This window comes from Dermochelys coriacea, chromosome 3 (genome assembly GCF_009764565.3).
Source record: "Dermochelys coriacea isolate rDerCor1 chromosome 3, rDerCor1.pri.v4, whole genome shotgun sequence".
NCBI classification, from domain to species: domain Eukaryota; kingdom Metazoa; phylum Chordata; order Testudines; family Dermochelyidae; genus Dermochelys; species Dermochelys coriacea.
Genome location: NC_050070.1, coordinates 17,450,135 through 17,476,136, shown reverse-complemented (window position 1 = coordinate 17,476,136; position 26,002 = coordinate 17,450,135). Strand labels below are relative to the sequence as shown.

General features: G+C 40.3%; 1 protein-coding gene across 12 annotated transcripts in view; it reads right to left on the bottom strand.

The window, feature by feature from the left end:
- ITSN2 (intersectin 2) overlaps window positions 1-26,002 on the bottom strand; it is a 119,491-nt gene that overhangs the window by 73,485 nt on the left and 20,004 nt on the right. For 9 of the 12 annotated variants that reach the window (XM_038393581.2, XM_038393584.2, XM_038393586.2 and 6 more), the window contains 6 exons: window positions 11,657-11,749; window positions 10,211-10,274; window positions 6,921-7,084; window positions 4,943-5,143; window positions 4,746-4,842; window positions 3,151-3,293 (listed from right to left, as the gene is read on the bottom strand). In XM_038393581.2, coding sequence (XP_038249509.1) covers window positions 3,151-3,293; window positions 4,746-4,842; window positions 4,943-5,143; window positions 6,921-7,084; window positions 10,211-10,274; window positions 11,657-11,749 — 762 coding nt within the window. The remainder of the gene's footprint in view (window positions 1-3,150; window positions 3,294-4,745; window positions 4,843-4,942; window positions 5,144-6,920; window positions 7,085-10,210; window positions 10,275-11,656; window positions 11,750-26,002) is intronic. The other 3 variants (XM_038393585.2, XM_038393583.2, XM_043510161.1) reach the window with 1 other exon arrangement.

Sequence of the window (26,002 nt, the reverse complement as noted above, 5' to 3'; positions counted from 1 at the left end):
CAATGTTCCCTCTAATTTTTTATATCCATGTGTGGAGTGAACTTTATTATGTGCATCAATTAGGAGGTGATGAGTGGCAGGGGTGCGGCCGAGGGGTTTGGAGTGTGCGAGGGGATTCGGGGCTGAGGCAGAGGGTTGGGGTATGTGTGCGGGGTGAGGGCTCTGGCTGACGGTGTTGGCTCTGGGGTGGGCCGGGATGAGAGGTTTGGGGTGCGGGAGGGGGCTCAAGGCTGGGGCAGCGGGTTGGGGTGCAGGGTAAGGGCTCTGGGGTGGGCCGGGATGAGGGGTTTGAGGTGTAGCAGGGGGCTGAAGGGCTGGGGCACTATGAAAATAAGAACTGCTTGTTTCTCCATAATCCAGTGCGAAGACTAAGGCCTTGTCAACACTACACAGTTTTATCAGCAAAAGGCAGCTTTTGCTGACAAAACAATGGAGGTGTACACACTACAAAGCTACTTTTGGTGACAAAATAAAACCACCTTGATGAGAGGCATAAAACTTTTTAAGGCAAAGTTAAAGTGTCAAAGCATCAATGTAGATGCTGCCGTTCGTTATGTTGACATAACTGGCCTCCCCCAGTATCCCACAATGCCCACCATAACTGCTCTGCTCACTGTTTTGAACTCAGCTGTCCTGTAGGCATGCACCTCTCCCCTTTTAAAGCTTTGACATTCCTCAGCGTGGAGAGCTCACAAAACTGCTGAGGAGCCTGTGGGAGAACTTGGAGGGAATCACAGAACCATTAATGTGGAATTGGCAGGCAGGCAGAGTGGGCAGCTGCTGTGGGGGAGAGACTGCTGTGCTGTGCAGAGCTAGGGGCTGATGCAGGGTGTGTGTTCCTCTCCCCAAGGATTGGTTGCTCAGGATGCTGTCTGACCTTAAAGAGACTGCATGTCTGAATTTAAAGAGACACACTTCCCCAACAGACACACTGTTTCTGTCTCTTCCCAACCCCCTCCCTACCCACTCTCTCCCTTTTCTCCCCCCCCACATATACTTCAGTTGAAAAGCAGCTGGAAATCTACTAGGATGCCCATGGAACAATGGGATTGAGAAACCTGCCTCATGTGACCTGTACCTGCCTCATGAGGCATTGCAAACCCTTCCCAAAGCACCCTGCAGCCAGTTGCACAGTGGGATAGCTACCCATAGTGCACTGCTCTCTGTGTCAATGCAAGAGCTGCTAGCGTGGATATGCTCTGCTGACACAAGGAGCTAGTGTGGACATGCAACAGCGGTTTAATTAAAGCGACATAACTTTTGTCGACAAAACTCTGTAGTATAGACAAGTCCTAATACAAAGATGCATTTTAGTTTCTCTGCAATCTCATCCTCTGTTCTTGCCCTTGACATCCTAGAGGTCTGTTAAACACACCCATAGGTTTCTTGCTTCATGTGTCTTTTCTTATTCTAAATCGGTATTTTTTTTAATTAATGCCCTCATTTGGGAATTTTTTGCCTTCAAATTTCTTCTTAGCTCTCATTCTCTAACTTATATTTGCCCTCCAAAGTTTGTATTGCATACTTTATTAGCATCAATTGGGTTTCAGGTGCATTATGGGATTTTTTTAAAGATTTTTTTTTTGCCTCAAATACATTCTTATACCTAGCTGTTTAGTCATATTCTGCCCCCAACCTGACCCTTCTCAGCTTTTTTGTTTCCTTATGAATACTTCTGTGACTCCAATATACTTTTTTACTGAATGTTCTTCACCAAGATTCTATGAATTCTAAAATCTTTTGCTTTCATATCCAATATAAATTTATACTAGCATTCATCTATACACCCTTTCCTTTTATTATGACAGAATGAATAAGCAAAAGGTAGAGTTGTAGATATGCTGGATACGAGAGAGACATGGTGCGTAAGGTAATATCCTTTATTGGACTGACTTCTGTTGGTGATCTGTGGAGCTCAAAAGCTTGTCTCTTTCACCCAAAGAAGTTGATCCAATAGAAGAGATTATCTCACCCACCTTGTCTCTCAGTAAAAGGTATACAGGCTGAGCTCTACTAAATGCAATGGAGCAAGGTAATCAGTACATTGTTGCCAACAGTTTCAGCCCATTTTCTTCTTTGTTAGGCGTATTCTTCCTTATAACAAACATTGCAGTATAGCTTTAATTCTTGATTAACGGAAGCACAGATTCAAGGTGAAGCAAAAACTGAATCGGACTGAAAACTGCTACACAGAAGAGCTTTTGGTTAAATGATGGGTCTCATCTTTTCTGTACCATTAAAGGAGTTTAAAGGGTTTAGAAGCCATCTAAACCAGTGCTACTCAAAGTGGTGGTATGTGGACCGGCCATCGGCTGCTGGTCTGCGGGTACATTGGAAAAAAAAATCACCATTCCCCCCCATCAAATAGCTTGAGAAGCACTGATCTAAACCACAAAAGAGTGCTTAATATATAGGCTGTAGCACGTCTGATAGACTTTTAGGGAGGACTACTAAAAGTCTAAAAGAAAAGTATTATTTATTCATCGTCTAACAGATACACTTACCCACCCACCCACCAACCCCCCAAAAAACAACAACAAAAAGCCTTTCAGGTCAAAGAGATGTTAACACAATTCAGCCCTTTAAACATTTACTCTTGGCTCATTGTATGAAATTGTATTCAAGAACAAGATTAGGTTTGCAATACTACATTTGATGGTCTTGGTGTCATTTGTAATGTTGTTAAACAAAGTTTTAGTTGACTGGAGGAGTTTTGAAAAATATCCCCCAAAACAAGAGAGCAGAGTAAAGATAAGGCCAGCTGGGCAGGAGACTCTGAAGCACAAACTTTGAAACCAGCAAAGTTCAAATTTAGTGCAGACCTGCAGGACATACTCAAACTTTCGTTTACAGATTAGTAAAGTGAGATTGTCTTGTGTAGCATAATATAAGAATTCTTTAAATTTAACACACACACATAAAAGCTGAACAAGTTATCCCATATAGTGACAGTTTTATAAGCCAGTTTTGTGTCTCGGTAAGACTCAGACCTAAAGATTAGAAAAACGTATGGTTACTTAAGATAAAATCCAGGCTCCACTGAAGTCAGTTGTAAAATTCAGATTAACTTCAAAAGCATTTCATCATTAATCTTTTCAGTTCTAATAATTAGAAAACTCTGTTTTTTTTCAGTCCAAATGCTGTACTCACCTGATAGGTATCCACTCATGCCTTTATCAAGACTATTAAATTTCTGCCTGTATTTTAATCTGGAGGCCTGAGGAACTGCCCAGTCTGAGGATCCAGTCTTAGGTGAATTCCCAGTTAGTGAAGTGGTGGAGGAAGAATTTGAACTGCAATATAAATGTTAAAAAGACAAAAATACATTATTCTAAATTCCATTGTTTAATAAACAAGCTTTAGATAGTATGCTCCCTAAGCCAGGGGCTGTCTCCCCTTATTGGTTTGTGCAGCACTTAGCACAATGAGGCCCCAATTCTCTCTCTGCTCTCTATCATAACGGAAACATTATAGAATTTTAAAACCCTGTTTTTCATCTCTACTATCCAACTAAAAAGAGGAATTACACGCTTATTACATGCAGCACAGAGTGTTTATTTAGAGCACTGAAATGAAAAATTTAACATACTGAAACACAATCTTTGCATTCAAGTAATATGTCTACAAACATGTTGAAGAACTTGTACGGAGTAGTATTTAAGAAAAATATGGGGAAAAAAATGAAGACATATACATAAAAATCAGTAGTTATAGAAGGCAGGGAGAACACATCCCAAGACCTGTAAAAGCCTACAGCAGGACACCGAGGGCTAAGGACAATGACCAAGTAGCAAATTTAAGTGAGGACATGAATTAAATAAAAAAAATGAAACCATGAATGTATGAAAAATTCAACCAATGAACTGACACCCACAAAACAAAACACCTGCAGCTTTTAAAGTCACTCCTTGCTGCCAATACCCTAAACCAAAAAGCCTCACCTAAACTATACTTTTTCCCCCTAAAATTTTGCACTGCTGCTACCACTGGTTCAGAGTCATTGGAGGTAGCAAGAGTGAGTGCTGATTTATACTAAACCTTTCAAAAACACTACATTGCATAAACCTGCTCTGAATGTTAGACAACATCATGATTATAACATCATTAGATGCCTGGAGCCCTGTCTACAGCAGTACTACAGTGGAGCTATCTGTCTGTAGCAATAGTGAGGAACTCTAGCGAAGAAAAGATAATATAGACACAGCCAAAGAGTCCAAACTTTTATTTTAAACACTTTTGGCACAAACAAATAAGGAAGGTGATCACAAAGATTTATGATCTCCATTACTTGCAAAATGACCTCAGAGATAAATGTTTGCAATAGATAATCTTTTAGACAACTTTTGTATACATAACTTCCTCAGAAAAGAACATGTTGCAATATTGACATAGCTTCCATAATGCCTAATCCTTGGACTGTATGTTTTGCCTCTGTTTATTTAACACTGCTTCATTCCATTCTTTCTGACAGCGCTTTTTCACATTTGAACCTCCCTCCCACTTTGAGTATGTTTGTTATATTTATTGACAATGTTATTCAACTGATCATATCCAAACACAAATTAATCTCTTACTGCAGTTATCTCCTAGATCTGTATCAATGTTCAGAAATATAGTGTAAATATGCTGTTCACACATCTCCTTATTTTTCTGCTTGTAAATATGAACTGTTATATTGTAATTTTTTAAAAAGGCATTTGTTACTAAAGTCTAAGACATGACATTTTAAGTCTTAAGTTTCATACCTACTAGATCCTAAATCGATCAGAGACTGTGCCTTCTGTATATTAGTACCACCAAACCCTCCTGCCATGGGACTGAAAGAACCAGGATGAGGCAATGCTGAAACAAAAAAGAAAAATAAATGGATACAAGTTAATAATCTACACTAAGAATTAGATTAGTGTATCCAGAATTGAGTATCTTGCTGTGTTGTACGTACTTGAAGAGAAAGACATAGGTAAAGGCTGAAGGAGACTGGATGTTCCATTTGGCAATGATGATGTACTGATAGAAGGCATCAGGGGAGCAGAGATAATCAAGGGAGGAATCGAAGTCACTGAGGTCAATGATGACATGGGACCTAAAGATGCGATTGTAGGCACAGACGTTGGGATGGAAAGATTTGGCATACTACCCATTCCTAAAGGAGAAATTAAATAACTATTATTAAACATTTAATGCTGCAGCATCATCCAAAGGCCTCAACTAAGAATGGATCCATTGTGCCTGGTAAATGCAATACAAACTCAATAGAGGAGACAGTCAACGTGCAGAGATGCCTATACTCTAAAATGTACATTTACATTCAATTATAAGATCTATTTTTCTCCACACTTTGAACAGCTCTAATTCAAGCTTTCCAGCCACAGAGTATGCTGCATGCAGAAGAAAGCACAAATGAAGAAACAAACAACATGTGCTCAAAATATATTAGCTAATGTTTCCAATACCCACCCTATAATGACTTCTCTAAAAGCCTCTAACTTCTAGCCCCTCGGGGACATAAAATAACAGACATTAAAGTTGTGACAATTTATGTATAGAAAAGAAAAGGAGTACTTGTGGCACCTTAGAGACTAACAAATTTATTAGAGCATAAGCTTTCGTGAGCTACAGCTCACTTCATCGGATGCATTTGGTGGAAAAAACAGAGTAGAGATTTATATACACACACACAGAGAACATGAAACAATGGGTTTATCATACACACTGTAAGGAGAGTGATCACTTAAGATAAGCCATCACCAACAGCAGGGGGGGGAAGGAGGAAAACCTTTCATGGTGACAAGCAGGTAGGCTAATTCCAGCAGTTAACAAGAATATCAGAGGAACAGTGGGGGGTGGGGTGGGAGGGAGAAATACAGAAAAGCTGTCACTGTTGCAGGACTGAATCCTGCTTGTCCTGAGCCTCTGTCCGCAGTATTCTTGGAGGAGAAATTCCACATTTGGTGGAAAGAAGGAAACGTCTCTAGCTAATGGATTTTTTTTTCCCAAATGATGCTGTTGGAGTTACTCAGGGCACTGGCATCATTTATTTAATAAGTACTGGGGAAAATGGATAGACAGGCAGAATGCTGGGTGAGGTGAACAATGCGTGATATTTTTTGCATGGCTCTGCAATTCATCACATGGCTATCAACGCTACATATTTACAAGCATCTATACTTGTGTAAATAAACGTACACACACACTTTAGAGCTAGTCAAATAATTAAAAACAGTTGTGGAATAGATACATGTATACACATACTTTTATAATCTGTATACACACCTGGATGCATAGGATATATTTGTAGTCTAGCAGACATTATTTGGTTTATAAATGCTTCACAATATACATCAGCATGCATACACAGAATCCCAGAATACACTAAGAGAGAGTAAATCATAAGCTAAAGAGAAAATAAACGTTGAAGTAGAGCTGATTGAGTACTATTAATTGAATCATTTGATGAACTTCAAAAATTTTTCATATAAAATTATTCCTTGAGAGATTTTAAGTATTTGCCTAGCTCTAGTTTTAAAGCATAATTCTAAAAAAAGCAGAAGTTAGCATCTTGGAGAGAGAAGGAAAAAGAGTTCTAGGTCAAGGGGACAGCCTGTAGATCACATGTAAGAACAATTTTCATGCGTTTTACAAGCCAAAAGTGTAATGATTTGGTCAGGTACTCCTGTGTGAATTACATTGTAGGCAGCTAATAAGCAACAAACATCCAAAATTAAAGGATAATTCTTCAACAGCTTCAGAGAAATTTTTTTGCAAAGCTCTTTAGATCAGGGTATCCTTTTTGCAATCATTGTTTCTTTAGTCAAATGATTTCATCTGTTAGATATAAATATGAATGTACCCTCAATACTTTTTTTTGTTTTTTGGTGACTCTCTCAACACCAGTAAATGCATTAAATATTCATAAGTACCAAAGCGAGCAGAAATTAAAGGAGAAAATACTGGAGGTTGCTTCATGATAAGTGGGAGGACCACAGGCAAGTGTTGACCTTGTAATTTTAGTTTGATGAGTTTCATAGCTATGGAGAATTCCTGCTGATCCATCTTCCCATCTTTGTTCAGGTCTGCAAGAGCCCTTAAAAAAAACAGGGAGGAAGGAAACATTAACTTTCTCACTCAAAACTGAGTGCTTATATAATTTCATTTATTGCCTTATTATTCTATTTCCTTACTATCTTTTGTAGTTTAACCTGATATTGATTTTACAGAAAGTTAAATGACCTTCCACAATATGAAAACCCTTAGAACAGGGGTGGCCAACCTGTGACTCCGGAGCCACATGCGGCTCTTCAGAAGTTAATATGCGGCTCCTTGTATAGGCACAGACTCCAAGGCTGGAGCTACAGGTGCCAACTTTCCAATGTGCCAGGGGGTGCTCAAACCCCTGGCTCTGCCACAGGCCCTGCCACCACTCCACCCCTTCCCAGGACCTTCCCTGAGCCTGCCATGCCCTCGCTCCTTCCCTTCCCCCCCCCCACAGCTTCCTGCATGCCACAAAACAGCTAATTGGGAGGGAGGGAGAGGCACTGACTGGCAGGGCTGCCGGTGAGTAGAAGACACTAGGAGCCGGGGGGAGCTGATGGGGAGCTGCTGATGTATTACTGTGGCTCTTTGGTAAATTCTGGCTCCTTCTCAGGCTCAGGTTGGCCACCCCGCCTTAGAAAATTGTAGATCTTGACTTTTTTGCACAGAGCACAGTTGTTTTTGTTTACATATGCTAATACAGACCATCTGGCATCTTCTTATGTGACTCAATTTCTAAAAGTATCATACATTAAACACTCAGTGCCCAGGAAACTAGCAGACTATTTGGCACAGTAGTACCTTCATGCCCTGTGTGCAACATTTATTGCATCAATTATGGCTCAGTACTAGACAAATAGATCACATTAAATGAAGATCTGGCATTACAAGAGATTAATTCAAAAGACTGAAACATGGCACTTATTAAAAATCCTTAATATAGTTTACATAGTATACCTATATACTTATGGATCACTATGTAGAATTCAATTAGTATGTGAATTTTATTTTTAAAATTTTAACACTCACACACATCTCTTGTGGCACCTTTCCAAACTGAATATTATAAACAATGAATAAATGCAATGGACAACTCATGCGCTGCGAGAATATTCCCAAAAACTTCCACTTTCCTTGGAAGACTACTTACATCTAATCTAATACATTTTATTGTCAGAAATTTTTCCTGATAATTAACAAATTTCCCTTTTCTTAATTTCATTCCATTGCTCCTAGTTCCCATATATCCCAAAATACCATGAAAAAGAATTCCTATTTTTTTTTGTATTTACATCCTTTACATATTTGTAAATGTATCTTATTCACTTACATATCTCATTCATCATCTGCCAAGATAGATAGATATTACATATTATATACATACACACACACATATATATATATATACACACACCCTAATATTTCCTCATGAGTCAGTTCCACTACACCCTTAATTACTTTACAGGTCTCTTTTCTAAACTTCCTTTAGTGTCTCTGCATATTTCCGGCAATGAAATGCCCAGGACAAAATGCAATATTCTGGTGTGCACTCAGAAATCACAAAGAGGGATTATTACCTCCCTATTTCATGAGCTGATGTCTCTTCCTATGTGGACTAAAACTGCAGTGGCTTTTTTCAGTTGCTATCTTACATTATAGTAACTCTGCCATAGCCAATTCCAGGCCTGGTTGAAAAAGGAGAAGGGCTGGCGTCAGGTTCGAAGCTGGTCGTAAAAATTTGCCATAAACTAACACTGTAAGACCCCAAATGAATGAAAATGAGGGACTGCGGTTCAGATGATTTGGTCATGTCAAGCACAGTCCTGACAACTACGTAGATAAGAGACAGGTTTCAGAGTAGCAGCCGTGTTAGTCTGTATTCGCAAAAAGAAAAGGAGTACTTGTGGCACCTTAGAGACTAACAAATTTATTAGAGCATAAGCTTTCGTGAGCTACAGCTCACTTCATCGGATGCAACGATGAAGTGAGCTGTAGCTCACGAAAGCTTATGCTCTAATAAATTTGTTAGTCTCTAAGGTGCCACAAGTACTCCTTTTCTTTTTGTAGATAAGAGAGTCCAACAGATCAAGATTAAAGGAAACAGAGATGCCAACTCAAGAAGAAGTGGTGGGATGTTATAAAGAAAGACACGTTAGCACCTGGTATAATATACAGCACTGAACAGAGCACTTTGGAGGAGAGGACTTGGAGAGCAGACCCTATGTGATGGAATTAATGCAAGGAAGATGATGATGTTACATAATATTAAATGCAATTTACTATCTATAACCCAAGCATACAACTTTAGGATTTGTGTCTTCCCAGGTTTCTCCCTGTGTTTGGGCTATTTTCCACTCCCAATTTATTAGCAAGCATTTTTCCCCCAAGCTCAGTCTCATTTTATTATTTCTTGTCCATATTTCAAACCTCCCTAGTGACTTCTAATATATCTGTCTCTACTGGTGTTTCAAATACTATACAGTTTAGTATCAACCAGGAAATTCATTAACCTATTGTTTCTCTTTTTTTCCATGTTATTTAAAATGTTATGTAAGGCCGAACAATGAACTTTGCAGCACTCCACCAGATGTCTCCCCTAATTTGATATCCTATTGTTTATCATTACCCTTTGTTTGTAATACTAAAGCCAGTTTTTAATCCTTGTGACAGTGCTCATGGTCGACCAATTTGAATTTTGTGAGTAGGATCAAATGATTGATTAGAAAAGTAAGTGTGGCCACTACCCTGTAATCAGATCTGCTCAGACACACCTATTCAACCAAGCACAGCCACAATGAGTCTTAATTGCAGGATCAGGGCCTAAAAGTGTACATGTACTGTAGTCCCTTAAACCACTAATTATGTAAGAAATGCAATCAAGGCTGTCTGGCATTATTTGTTTTTTATACCTCCACATTCCTTTTTACTCAAGTTCCATTACAGTTTAATTTCTTCTACTATTATAACAGAGATTGAAGCTTAAAAATAATGACAAGTATATACTGAAATAAATGAGTCCAGACACCATTCTTTTTTGACTCTTTTATATAATGTAGTTGGAAAGTGATCTTTCAATTGGCAACATAAATCAAACCAAAATCTATACAAGTGAGCCAAGAATTTCCAATCATATATTATATTATATATATTATATTATATTTGTTTTTAAAAGCCTTACCATATTTCAGCTAGGACTGATGATGGTAGACCTGACTGCAAGAAAAAGGTACGTGCTTGATCACCTGTGATAAAAGAAGAAAAAAACAAATCTTATATTAATACTTTACAATAAAGTCGTAGATATTTATTAAAGCCAGAACTTTCAAGAGAGCTCAGCATGTTGGGTGCTGAGCTCTTTTGAAAATTTAGAACTATGTAACAAGCTCGTGGTGATGGCAGTTTGCATGTACTAATGGATTTTGTAATCTTGGCTCCAAGAAGTGGGTTAAATGAGTTGTAAATAGCTGTTTTATATGTCACAAATCAACAGCAGCCAAGAGCTTACAATGATACAATGTAAACGATGGAGTATTCAGTCTCAGCCTCGTTAACTGCTTTTTTTGTTGGTGGTGGCAGCGAAGGGGAGAACAGTATATATTTTTTATTTCAGTCTAATTTGGTCCTCTACTATCTCTTCCATCTACAGGATAAAACTTTAAAAATAAACCCCATTCTGTACATAACACACAATTTCAGACAGACTTTTATTACTCAATATTTCCAGGAAGGGATATGATTTGTTATGCAAATCCACACCCAGTTTCACACTCAGTATGGATCACACTGTTAAATACATGCACAGTAAAACAAAAAAATGTATGTGTGCACATTAGTCAGTTTTCAAGATTTAGCATTCATGTTTATGCAGGAAAAAATAATCTTACATTCACAATGCGCTTTTTATCTCAAAGTATGTTACAAACACGTAAGTGATCCTTCACCACTGAATTCCAGCCTTCTCTGGTATGGAACACAGCAGATTTTTAACAATGAACAGCAACACTACCCAACATTTTAGGAGAAGAAAATGTTCAGTGCAACTGAAAATGCCAGAAGAACATAGGTACGCAGAATGCAATTCCCAAATTGGAATGGGGAAGACACAGACGTTAATACTCAGCTACTTGTGATAAATTCCATAGGCTCTTTAATGAACACAAGTTGTCAGGAACTTAATTTTACATCTCATATGAAAGCATTAAAACTCCAGCAACACAGTGTCCCTCAACACCATTCAGAGGGAAGACTGCTACTTCCTCAATCACCAATGTCATTTGCTGCAGCAACTTCAAAAAGTTTTCCTTGGCAGCCTCCCATCCAAGCACTGACGTGGCCTAACTCTACTTAGCTTATGGAACTGGAAGGGATGACATCAAAAGGTGGTTGGCTCCATGAGTGCAGAGGTTAATAAGAAGGATATCCCCTTTTGCAGAGACATTCTATGCCAGATTTCAGATGAAACAAAGTTTATAAGCCTGTGACTGAAAGAGTTTATAATAAAAACCTATGCTTTATGGTCATCAGTCATATAGCAAAAAAACAGCTGAACAAGGAGGAAGGTTTTCAAACTGTTTTACACAGGTACTTTAATGCACACAGAAGTTAATGTATAACATAAACTAACCTGTAATATATCCTCCTATGGGTTTAAGGCTCTCAAACTGCTTGTCATGCTTTGCTCGCTCTTCAGAGGTGATAGCCCACATGTTTGGTCCTCCTAAAAAATAATACAATGAAAATATTTAAAAATAAACAAGTCTGTCAATTGGGAAATTAAACCTTTGTTTTTAAGAGACAAAATTAGATCACGATCTTCAATGACACACCCTGCGCTCTTTGGCAAGAATACTTCTGAAACACAAACTTTCTTTCCAGATGTGTAAGTCTTAGCTGAATTAGTTCACCATCTGGCTTGTCTTATACCCTGCTTTGAAACAAGCTACGCTGGTTTTTGAAAGCTGGGGCACAGCAGCTTCCTTCCACTGCTGATGCTTCCTGCACAAGCTGTGAACAATGTTGCTCATGCTGCTTTGTGTGAACCAAGTATTTCCTTGGTTCACTGGTAAATAAATAATGTTGTTTAAAGGCTCTCAGAAGGCTAATGCATTGCAGCTGCCAACTGCAGGACTTTTGCTACTTCTCCCCAACAGTGCAAAATCAAAATGGTTGCTTTAATACAAAAACTAATTTTATTCTACAAAGTATTAAACTGTGTTATCTTTTAAATTTGAGAGCATATAATTTCACTTAACCTTGAAAAAAAATTACATATAAAATAATGCCATCCCAAACTGACAATTACCCCTTCGGTTAGTCTATACATTTGTCATAATTATAGCATCTGTTCTTTGTGTTGTGTTATATAGATTATAACAAGAGGGTGGATTTTCACAGCACCTAATTCTACCGTAGAAGGAATGGGATATGCATACGGGAGGGATAAGCAATGGTTAGAAGTTACTAAGCAGAACGCAGATATTAAAATTTATTTTTAAAAACATGGCCAAGTGTAGGGTAATCTTTTATTTGGGGGAACTTTTCATTCAATCTCAATTTTCATTCACCCAATCTGAAACCTGGCCAAAATTCTCAAGGGAAACACCAAAAGCATCACCAAAGGTAATAAAAAATCCTAAAAATTAGCTCATAATTCACTATCAGGTGTCCATAAAACTATTCAATTGTCCTTCAACTAATTCCACCTGCCCACTGAAAAACAAGGTTGAAAAAATAATTCCTTTAGTAGGACACTCAGCAAGTTGCTTTGGAAGTCTATACAATACTTCCAGTGCTTTGAAATTTTGTTAGTACTGCTCCAATTTCAAAATTGGGAATGTACTTAATTCTTTGGAGGGATCCCTCTGTGACAGTTTTGCCCCCCCCCCCACTCCAAGGTGCCACCTGACATACTGGGGTCCCACTGAGCCCACCCATTCCACCAGCCTGGACTCCCACACCCTGTCCTGCTGTGCCAGGCCCTCAAGCCTTCTCCAGTACACACGCACACACACGCGCACGCACACACGTGCACAGAGACAGGGACACACCCAGCTGCAGAAAGATACACAGACATTGAGATCAGCCCTGTGTGGGAAGACTCAGCTTGGGGATTGCCCAGCACTCAAGTGCATACCTCCTTTGGGATGCAAACCCAAAATTATATTTTGTCTTGCACTGCATAAAAATCTATATAGCTTAAGATCATGAAATCCACCCCCTCCCTCAATGTGGAGGAAGATATGCTCAGTTTTTTGCCTCCCCCCCCCCGACCCTCCACTTATGAATGACACAAACTGGTTTTAGAATAAACAAAAACAAGTTTATTAAACTACAAAAGGTAGATTTTAAGTGATTATAATGGATAGCACACAGTTCAAAGCAGATTACTGAGCAAATGAAACAAAACACACAACCTAAACTTAATACACTAAATTAACTGGTTAATAGTAGCAAATCATCACCCTAAATGTTGTTTTATGCAGGTCGCAGTGTTTCTTGAAGGTAAACTGTACTGCTTTTCCAGGTATTCCTTTCACAGGCTAGACCTTTCTTGCCTGGGCTCAGCCCTTGGCCACCCCAGCTTAGTTCCTTTGTTTCTTCAGGTGTTTTCAGCAGTTTTCCTTCTTGGGCAGGAAGCCAACAGAGAAGAACCAAGATTAGCTCATTTCCCAGCCTTAAATAGGATTTGCTTGATGGGAATCCTTTGTTTCCCAGTTTGACCCCAACCCCCTCTTAATGGAAAAACACTAGAAGTCCAAGATGTTGTCCAGTACCAGGTGACGATCACCTGACCCTGCAGTGCCAAAGCAGCATCCCAGGAAATTTCTCAGGAAGGAGGGAGATGAGCATCTTCAAATACCTATTGTTCCCCCAATGACCCATTCAGGCTGTTTGCATATTGTCTGGTAGCTGTTCCCCAGGTGAAAACACAGTTGTAATTGTTATAGTCAATATTCCTAACTTCAGATACAGAAATTATACATGCATACAAATAGGATAATCATATTCAGTAAATCATAACCTTTCCAATGATACCTCACATGACCCATCTTGCATAAAACATATTAGTTATGCCATATTCATATCTTAAGCATCTCTCTATGAAGAATATAGGGCAGAGAGTCTCAACCTCCATCACTTTTGTTTTCCAAAAAGCCCTCCCAGTATCCAGGGCTCACACCAAAATCAATAAGCATGAGGTTAACCTACACTTCAATATACGCTACCTCCTAACAGTACTATTCACCTGTTGTCCCAGGAAACCGTACTCTGCTTGTGTGTATAAACAAGGAGAGCTGGTCCTTTTTGACAACATCATCTTGTTAGGAACACAATTGTCCTGGTCTATTCTTTACTTCTGCTGCTTAATACGGAGACAGTAATGGCTAACCAAATAGAAGGATAGGGAGATACGAGAGAGAAAGTGTACAAACCACAACAGTTCCTGCTGACAACAGCAAAAATTATAGAAGCAATCATTACAGGTTCTAAATATATACGAGCGTGAAACATACACAAATAGTACATAATGTGTATTGTGCTTGCAGAAGTTCATTAGCCTGGCCAATATAGATCTGTGTTCCTAAAGGCTCTGGCAATAAAGCACCATAAAAACTGCATGGTAGAGTGGTTAGAGGTACAGAAAATGATTGTAAAAGCAACATCCCAAACCTTTCATCAGGCGGAACAACTGGTTCTACTGGGTTAGAAGCAGGCTGTGCTTGCTCTTGCGGTTGTGACAGGGCTGCCTGGTGTCTGGAGTCAGTGGCAGAGTTGAGCTGGTGGTACCGAGCTGGTCTCATGCCTAGCTGCAATGGTATAACGAGTGTGGTCCTGAGTATAAGGAGCCCATGGAGCCCAATATTGCCACTGTGGTGGGAAGGGCATGGGTGCTGCCATCCAGGGGTTCATGCACCATGGGGCAGGACCCTCGGAGTAGGACAAGGCAGCTTTTCTATGATCTCTCGATTGAGGTCTGTGGACGGGAGATCTGGTAAAATTCTCCCTGCAGCCCCAATTCCTCATCACTGGAGAAAAGCTGTTCGGACCTTGTCTGTGTGTCCAGAGAGAAGTAGGTGTTAAGTAGGGGTGGCTGCAACTTAGGTGACACCAAGAGGTCCCTTAAGTGTATGAATTGCGGTGCCACAGTGCCTCTGTGAGGGGAGGGCTGAGTGAGAGGAATTTGTTGTGAGGAGGGATTCCTCTGCACCCGTGTCCCGAGCGTTCTGTCACTGCCAGCTAGCTCAAAGGCTGATGGTGCCGGGAGTGAGAGAAGCCTGCGGCAGGTCAGGCAGGCTAGTATATATCAGCACCGCTTTCATTGGGGTGCCAAATGGTGCCGTGTGAGAGGCAGGCAACTGAAAGCCTGAAGTCTTGGCACCAGGGGTTAGTGTGAGCACCGCAGCTGCAGGGAGGTTTCGTGCGGCACTAGTGGAGCCCGGCGCATCAAAGGTACTTAGCCGGGGGAGCGTGGGGAGGGAAGTAGTACCTGGAGAAGGCTTGTCCCTGCGAATACCCTTTGCGGGTGAGAGAGACCGATGCTTTTTTGAAGTTTTCTTTTGTCTCTTTGAAGCAGGAGGACTGCCATGGATAGCAGAGTCTGAGCCCGGGTCTGAGGCAGGTCCGAGAGATTTTTGCAGCAGGAGCAGTTTTAACCGCAGCTCCCTGTCTTTGCGTGCCCTGGATTTCAACTTGCTGCAGTGGGTGCATTTTGGGGTTTGTGGGACTCCGCCAAACATTTAATACATTTAGAGTGGCCATCTGAAAGAGGGATGGCATCATTACAGTTAGAGCACTGCTTGAAGCTTGGAGAGCCAGGCATGTTGGAAGCAGCTGCGCTGACAGGAACAAAAAAGGGGTTTTTTTTGTTTTTGTTTAAAAAAAAAAAAAAGGAAGAAGGGGAAAAGGGTACCTATCTATTACTGATAAGCTAAACTAAGAGGGAAAAAAAGTTGAACATGGGAGAGAAGAAATTCTCTAACGAGTCTGCTGAGCTCCGACTCAGGCCAGGGACGGAAGAGAAGGAACTGAGGAGACGGGTCACGCACGCATACTATTAAGGTACGCTCTGCGCGTGTGCAACCGGTATGAATACTGCTGTAAAAATCTCTGAGCAAACACGCAGGGACACATCAACACCTGGAGTGGAGCACTGTCATACATATAAAGGGAAGGGTAACAACCTTCCTGTATACAGTACTATAAAATCCCTCCTGGCCAGAGGCACAAAATCCTTTTACCAGTAAAGGGTTAAGAAGCTCAGGTAATCTGGTTGGCACCTGACCAAAAGGACCAATAAGGGGACAAGATACTTTCACAAGATACTTTCAAATCGGGGTGGGGAGGGGAGGGAAAGGTTTTTGGTCTGTCTGTTCTGTGTGCTTGCCGGACACAGATCAAGGAAGCAAACAATCCAACTCCATTAGAATTAGTAAGAACTAGCAAGCGAATGCGTTAGCTTATTTTTGTTTTGGCTTGTGCTTTTCTCTGTGCTGAGAGGAGGGTGTATTCCTGGTTTTCTTTTTGTAACTTTAGAGTTTGGCCCAGAGGGAAATCCTCTGTGTTTTTGAAACTGATTGCTCTGTAAGATTATCTTCCATTCTGATTTTACAGAGGTGCTTCTTTTACCTTTTTTCTTTATAATAAAGTTCTGTTTCTTTTAGAATCTGTTTGGGGTTTTTGTGTGTGTCCTAAAAAAACCCCAAGGTTGGTCTGTGCTCACCTTGTTATTCTCAAGCCTCCCCAAGAAAGGGGGTATGGGGGGATATTAAGGGGGCTTAGGAACTCCAAGTGGTCCTTTCCCTGAGTTTGTCTAAATCACTTGGTGGTGGCAGCGTTACCTAATCCAAGGTACAAGGGAGAATGTGTGCCTTGGGGAGTTTTCAACCTAAGCTGCTAGAAATGAGCTTAGGGGTCTCTCATGCGGGTCCCCATGTCTGTACCCTAGACTTCAGAGTGGGGAGGGAACCCTGACAAGCACCCACAGGCACGTCTCTCGAAGAAGAAAAACCATAGATAAATTTGTGATAAGAACCAGTAGATTACAAAAAGAGGTAATTGATGAAAAATTGCCCAGTTTGTTTATGCAACAACATTGCCCCGTTTGTTTATGCAACAAACTCTCCTTTCTATATGATTGAGAACCCACACTTCATTAACAAGATTGACTCATTAAGACCAGGATACAATCCACCCAACAGAGCAGATGTTGCAGGCAAATTGCTGGATAAAGTGTATGAAAGAGAAATTGAGCAGTGTGCAAAAGGTCTAGAGGGTGAAATTATTAACCTGAGTCTTGATGCGTGGATCAATGTCCACAATGATCCTGTTGTATGTGCTTGTGTGACAACAGAAGGAGGGAATGTCTGCTTTACAGAAACAATTGATACATCAGGAAATGCACACACAGCAGAATACTTACAAGAAGTAGTAGTCAAAGCTATAAGAAACCATGAAAAAAAATTCAAAAGTCTAGTACGCAGCTTAGTCCCAGACAATGCTTCAAATGTATCCAAGATGAGAAGAAATTATAGAAGAGTCCCAAGCTAATAACATACGGTTGCAGTGCTCAGTTGATGCACCTCCTAGCCAAAGACGTCAGTGTTCCAGAAATAAAGGCTAATGTTGAAATTGCAAAATACTTCCGTAACAACTACTTTGCAGCAGCTGCTCTGACAAAAGTGGGAGGAACCAAGCTAGCTCTCCCAAAAGATGTGCAATGGAACTCAGTAGTGGACGGTTTTGAGCACTATATCAAGAACTGGCCTAATCCGATGATCTGTAAACAAAATTGTGAAAAATAGATGGCACTGTCACAGCCATAGTTCTCAACACTGGGCTTAAGAGAAATGTTGAACACATGCAGAGTACCCTGAAGCCTATTTCTGTAGCCTTGAACAAAATGCAGGGAAATAGCTGCTTTATTGCTGATGCTGTTGAAATTTGGAAGGAACTGAGTGAGATCTTAAAAAGAGAAATATGCAATGACAGAGTTAAATTACAAGCATTAAAAAAAACTGATGGGACAAGCACTATCACCAGCTCATTTTCTTGCAAACATTCTCAATACTCAATTCTTAACTGCTGAAGAAGAGGAGTTGGCTATGATATGGATATCCTGCAATCATCCCTCCGTAATGCCACCTATAATGAACTTCAGAGCTAAGGGTGAACCATTCAAGAAATATATGTTTGCTGATGACGTTTTAAAGAAAGTCACACCAGTGAACTGGTGAAGTCACTTAAGCACTTGGATTCAGAGACTGTTGAAGTGATAATTTCACTTTTAACAGCAGTAGGTTCTTCTGCCGGTGTAGAAAGAATATTTTCCTCCCAGTTTGGACTAATTCATTACAAATTGAGAAATCATTTGGGACCTGAAAAAGCAGGAAAGCTTGTTTTTCTTTTCCAGATTATGAACAAATAGGAAAATGAAGGTGAAGATGACTGAGCTAACTGCAGAAGCCAATATTTTTAATTTCTCATGTTGACCTGGCTGACATAGTCAATTTAATTTTTGTTGTTGTTTTTTAAATATTTCATTTAACTATTTTAATTAAAAGCAATTTTAACAAAAACAAACCTGATTTTAAAAAACTTGAATGTTTAACTAAATTCAAAAATTCATGCGCTTGTTTTGTTAAAATATTACATGTTTGCTGTTGAAGAAAAAAAATCCAGAATACATACCGTTGTTGTTTTAGTTAAATAAAACAATTTAAATGTCTGTCTGGTGATGTTCTCCTCCTAATACAGCCTGGCAAGAAAATCCTCCAAATATTAATGATTAATTTGTTGAATTGGAGATAGTTCATCTCCCAAAGACTTCATAATATCTGCTTCAATTACCTTTGGTAAATGAAATAACCAAACAATCATTCATTTTCTGATATAGCGCTAAAACTAATCTGAAAAGTTTTCAAAATAAATCACTTTAAAAATGTATAGTGTGTACCTTTTAAAAATGAAACCTACATCTATCTCTGAGTTGTGAAGAACATGCATTAAGGTTATAACAACCAATAAGAATGCACTTTTATGTAGAAATCCATGATTAAATAGAATCTTCCTGACTAGTGATTTAAACCAATTTGATTTAAATCAAATCCACCCTGGGGACTTATTTAAATTAGAGGCCAACGTTGGCATAAGAATGGATATAAACAGGCCATCAATAAGTTTAGGCTTGAAATTATGTGACGATTTCTATCCATAAGAGGGGTTAAGGTCTGGAACAGCCTTCCAAAGGCAGGAGTGGGGAAAAAAAAACTAACTGGTTTCAAGACTGAGCTTGATCAGGTATGGAGGAGATGGTCTAATGAGGTTGCCTACAATAGCATGTGATCCATCTGCGACTGCTAGTAGGAAACGTCTCCAACGGCTGGAGACAAGACACTGCATGGTGAGGGCTCTGCGTTATTACAGAGAATTCTTTCCCAGGTATCTGCCTGGTAGGTCTCACTGACATACTCAGGGTCTAACTGATCACCATTTTTGGGGACAGGAAGGAATTTTCCAATGGGACAGATGGGCAGAGACCATGCAGGGGTTTTTGCCTTCCTCTGAGGCATGAGGCACAGGTCATTTACTGATTTAAACTAGAACAAATGGTGACTTCGCTGTAACTTGAAGTTTTGAAATCATGATGCGAGGACTTCAATAACTCAGCCAGAGGTTATGAGTCTATTATAGGAGCAGGTGGATGTGGTTCTGTGGCTTGCAATGTGCACAAGATCAGATTAGATGATTACAATGGTACCTTCTGGCTTTAAAGTCTATGGGTTTATGGTCACACTTGTAATGATCGTTCAATTATAGAAGTCAAAATAACCTCCCAAAAGCCAGTTCATCTTAGTGTGGACGTGTCTGTCCCTCGATCTGTTTAAGTGAAGGGAAATCAGACATAAAGATCAAGCAAGAAAGAATTTATTTGTTTTAAAGAACAGGAAATAATTTCAGTCCTTTTCAAATATTGCGTGAGGCAGACGGGTTGAAATTCCCTCTATGAGGACTTAATAGGCAGCAGTGGAACTCCTTGCCAGAGGATGTTGTGAAGGCCAAGACTATGATAGGATTCAAAAAACAATTACATAAATTCATGGAGGAGGATAGGTCCTTCAATGGCTATTAGCCAGAATAACCTCTGTTTGCTAGAAGCTGGGAATGGGCGACAGGGGATGGATCACTTGATAATTACCTGTTCTGTTCATTCCCTCTGGGGCACCTGGCATTGGCCACTGTCGGAAGACAAGATACTGGGCTAGATGGACCTTTGGTCTGACCCAGTATGGCCATTCTTATGTTCTTAGTCCAGGACCAGTGCTTCAACCATTTATTAATTTGCAAAGTATAAGTTCTAGTCTACTGAAGCATTTCTAACTCTGGCAGGTTATAACATATCAGACCTTGAAAAATCCACTCCATTCTGATTAGTACCTTGCTTCCCCTTGATTAGGTTCAGACATGATTTTAACTGCTTACCTCTCATGAGCTATCAACATTCAGTGTTAATGTTTTGGAAATCCAAGCTGTTTCAAGAGGTATAAAGCACTGTTTTTTAGGTCTGATAGTTTGAAAATCTGTTCTAATTCTTTAAAATACCGTGCATGAAAAATGGCACACTAGCCTATCTGAAATTGATACTTTGCAATTCTACATAGTCCTTCCTATTATAGGGCCTCAGTGTTTTACAAAACTCTAAAAGAATTAATCCTCACATTACCCTTGTAATGAATCAAATGTTATCTTCATTTTACAAATGAGGAAACTGAGGGCAGATAGGTTAAGTGATTTCCCAAAGATCACAAAAAGTCTGTGGCAAAATCTGGAGCCCAGTCCTGTGCTTTAACCAGTAAAACATATTTGAACCCCAGTTAACATATGTGGTATTACAGCCACATTTACCTTCTTTAAATAAGCTTTCTTTCATGACCTTTAGTAAATGTTGTTGAGGTAGAATTATTTCTTCTAACCCTATTTGTCAGGCTACTCCTATAACAGAAGGATGAATATCCTTCTGAGAAATAACATTTCACTTCTTAATTTTTTCCTCCTAATTTTCCTTCAGTTAAGTTATGCATTTTAAATTTATGAAGACTACCCCTAGAATAGTCTTCTGGGGAAAAAAAAACAAGAACCAATATTGATACAGACTTAAAAACTTTACTTTATCAAGCCCCCTACATCTATCTCTGAGTTGTAAAGAGTATGTGCTAAGGTTATAACAACCAACAAGAATACACTTTTATGTGGAAAACCATGATTAAACTGAGTCTTCCTGACTAGTGATTTAAATCATGATTTAAATCAAATCCACCCTAAAGAATAATCATGACTGCAGAAGAAATTGGGAGCCTAGCAGCAAAGAGTCTTGAAAATGTAAAATGCCTCTTATTGGTAGCCAGCTACTTCCCTGGAGGACGGTAGCTATACAGCACCTGTACTGGTGGCAACAGGGTCACAGCATTTGCCTTTCCATTTGAGAGAAATCTTCATATTTCTCAGACTTTCAGAAGAGTGATTTCTTTCTTGATGGTAAGATGTTATTTTTTGCCACTTAGCTCTATTCATAATTAAAACTATACTTGAGTAAGCTATGAATTTAATTAATTCCCCAGACATAATAATTCTAAACTGGAGATGAGTTCCTGATCGTGAGTCATGATAATCAGAAATTATATAATGCTTTTTAACTTCAAAAAGTATAACATTAAGCCTCACAATACCCCTATGAAGTTAGTTAATTAAATATTATCCCCATTTTACAGATGGAGAAACTTCAGTACAGAGAGGCTCAGTGTCTTGTCTGAAGCCACACAATGGGTATGTCTACATTCCACAGTTAGTTCGGACAATTGGCATCCCGGACTGAACTTTTGTGTTAGTCCAGCCTTAGTATGAGTATTCCCATAGCAAAGCCCTACCTGCGTCCTCACTATTTCTGCACTCACCCACGTGTGTCAGGAAGCATAACCCACGGTTCTTTGTTCTGAGACATTCTAGGATTCTTTCCCAAGCAATTGTGTTAACTGTGGAAGAACTTGTCCGTCTCTCAAAAGGAACTGTGGGAAGGGCATTGGAGGACTATCAGCACTCAAATGATCTTGCCTGCTTCCTTGCTGAAAAGTCGGGTTCTAGCCTGAGCAAAAGCACAGTCCAAGCTTTAACCGACCCTCCCCCCTTAGCCAAGTAAGCAAGTACAGGTTCAAGGCACAAATATGCATGTGCCTTGAGGGCTGTGTGTGTGGATACTAGGGGGCTTTTGTTTGGTAAAAACACATGTAAGAGAATGGGCTGAGGCAAGGTCTACACTTAAAACTTAAGTTGATATAGCTACTGTGGTCACGGGTGTGAAAAAAATCCACCCCCCTGAAAGCCATAGTTACGTTGACTAACCTCCGCATAGATGCGGCTAAGGCAACAGAAGAATGCTCAGGGAGGTCGAGTTCCTATAGTGGCAGAACAACCCCTTCAGTCGCTGTAGTCTGTGTCTACATCTAACATCACAGGGTTACAGAAGCATAGGTACGACACCATAACTATGCAGCTGTACTGTAGACATAGTCTATGACTATAGTATGAATGAGATCCTAACTTCCAGTCCCCTGCTTCAATTACCTGCCCACACTGCCTTGTCCTGTCTATTGACTCCAGAGAGTATTATTTATATTACCACAGCACCTAGGAGCCTTTTGTGGTAGGTGTTGTACAAATAGAGAACAAAAAGATGGTCCCTCAAGAGCCTACAATCTGAGTAATTTATTATACCACAGAGAATGACTAGCTAGGTCCTTCCCGTCTACGGCTCCATGAGCTATTGGGACAAATCTATTAGTTCCAAACTTTCCCTAATCTGTGTTTGTAACTTCTCTTACCACAGAATTCTCTAATACAACTTTAGTGCTGTCTCATTAAAGCATGCCTATAATTGGAATGTAGAAGTTGTAGATGTAGATCTCTTTCCTGTCTTGGACAAAAGAACTAAATGTCTTGATAGCAACAGTTCTGTTCCACCTTGTGTTTAGCTGTGACACTCTGAGTTAGTTTCCCAGATTTGAAGGAGAAGCTTTAAAGCTTGTAAAGTTGTGTAAGCTTGAAAGCTTATGTTTCACCAACAAAAGTTGATCCACCTTGGCACTCACCTTGTCTCTTTGAAAGCAACAGAACACTTACTGTTATTCTGAGGAATATGCACTTTCCATTAGCCTTTTGTCATTTTCAACATGCAATTCTCCCCCCCTCTTTCTTTTCCCCATTCTTAAAACTGATTACATAATGGTGTACTCACTCAATGGCAAGCACTTATTTAATTAAAGAACCACAGAATTAGAGAAATGAAGGACTGGAAGGTACCTGGAGAGGCCATCTAGTCCAGCCCCCCGTGCTGAGGCAGGACCAAGTAAGCCGAGACCATCCTTGACAGATGTTCGTGTAACCCCTGTTCTTAAAAAACCTCCAATAACTGGGATTTCACAACCTTCCTTGGTAACCTATTCCAGTATTTAACCATCCTTATAGTAAGAAAGATTTTCCTAATATCTAACCTAAATCTTCCTTGCTGCAGAGTAAACCAATTACTTCTTATCCTATCTTCAGCGGACATGGAGAACAATTGATCACCATCCTGTTTATAACCGTCCTTAACATATTTGAAGACTGGTATGAAGTCCCCCTTCCCTCATCTTTTCTCAAGATTAAATATGCCCATTTTTTGGAACCCTTCCTCATAGGTGAGGTTTTTCTAAACCTTTTACCATTTTTGTTGCTCTCCTCTGGACTTTCCCCAATTTATCCACATCTTTTCTACAGTGTGGCCCCGAAAACTGGACACGGTACGCCAGCTGAGACCTCATCAGTGCCAAGTATAGTGGAACAATTACCTCCTATGTCTTACATACAACACCCCTGTTAATACTCACCAAATTAGCCTTTTTCACAACTGCATCACATAGTTGACTCGTATTGAATTTGTGATCCACTCTAACTCTCTGGTCCTTTTGCTCCAGTACTATTGCCTACCTAGTTATTCCCCTTTTTGCAGCTGTGCATGTGATTTTTTCCTTTCTAAGTCTAGTACTTTGCAATTGTCTTTACTGAATTTCATCTTGTTGATTTCAGATAAATGTTCCAATTTGTGAAGGCTGTTTTGAATCCTAATCCTCTCCTCCAAAGTGCTTGCAACCCGTTCGAGCTTGGTGTCATCTGCAAATTTTAAAAGCAAACTCTTTACTCCATTATCTAAGTCATTAATGAAAATATTGAATAGCACCAGATAAAGGACAGTCTTCTGAGGGATGCCACCAGGTACGTTCCCCTCAGTTTAACAGCAAAATATTGATAATTACTCTGAGTATAGTTTTTTAACCAATTGTGCACCCAGATTACAGTAATTTCATCTATTCTAAACCACATTTCCCTAGTTTGTTTATGGGAATGTCATGTGGGATTGCATCAAAAGCCTCACTAAAATCAAGATATACCATATCTACTGCATCCCCCCTATTCACGAGGCGGGTACCGAAGGTCCTGTTATGGCTGCACAGCCACCTATTAAGCCCCGCAGAGGGGCTCAGTGCTGCGACGGGGAGAGACGCCTCTCTCCCAGCATGGACCTGCCGCGGCGCCTCTCCCCGCCAGCCCCAGCACCAACCTACCACAGCACCTCTCCTCACCAGCCCCAGCACCGACCTGCATGGACCTGCCCCAGACTTGCCATGGCCAGGGGAGAGGCACTCCTCCTCCAGCCCCAACACAGACCTGCCCCGGACTTGCCGCGGCTGGGGGAGAGGCACTTCTCCCACCCCAGCCCAGGTGCTGCTGTGAGGAAAGAGAGCTGGGGAGAGTCCTCTCTCCCCGCCGCAGCTCCTGGGCAGCTTGCACCTCAAATCCCTCATCCCCGCCCCCCACAGAGCCCACACCCCCAACCAGAGCCCTCACCCCTCCTGCACCCCAACTCCCTGTCCCAGGCCAGAACCCCCTCCTGCACCCAAAACCCCCCATCCCTGGCCCCACCCCAGTGACCACACCCCCAGCCAGAGTCCTCACCCACCACCCCAACACCAACCCTTTGACCCAGCCTTGGGCCCCCCCACTCCGAATCCCTCGACCCCTCCTCATGAATTTTGTTATGTGCATCAATATGGAGGTGATGTGTCACACATCACCTCCATATTGGTGCACATAACAAAATTTATTCCGCACATGCGTGGGAAAAATTAGAGGGAACACTGGCCTAAGTACCGTCAAAGGAGGAAACTGGTATGACGTGACAATTTGGTCTTGACAAATCCAAGTTGGTTTTTATTTATCACTAATTTATTACTTATTTTTATCTACAGGGCAAAGCACAATTTCTATTGTGGTGGCACCCTGCAGCTAGGGCCCCAATGTGGCACTGTATAAACACAGAGCAAAAATATGAACCCTTTCCCAAAGAGTTTACAATCCAACTAATTTTTTTTTTTTTGCTTTTTATGTAACTGCATTCACCTTTTTATTTCATTAGTGTTTTATTTTTCCATTCTCTTGTAGCAACAAGAACATCTATAAAATCTCCCCACTGTATTTTCCACCAAATGCATCCGATGAAGTGAGCTGTCGCTCACGAAAGCTTATGCTCAAATTAATTTGTTAGTCTCTAAGATGCCACAAGTACTCCTTTTCTTTTTTGCGAATACAGACTAACACGGCTGCTACTCTGAAATCTATAAAACTATCACCATTAGAACCTTGTTCATTTTCTTCCATTTCTCACATACTTTGGTAATAAATAACTTGAAAACTCATTCCACACTGTTTTATGAAAGCCCATTCTGAACCAAGAAACAGTATTTCTCCTTGGAAAGCTGTAGTTATTATTCTAGTCGACAATGCTTGCAGACCAAGACTACTCTGAAATCAAATTTAACTTTTTCTGTTCCTCGTCTCTTGCCTCAATATATTGGTACACATACCAGATTGAACCTAACGTCTT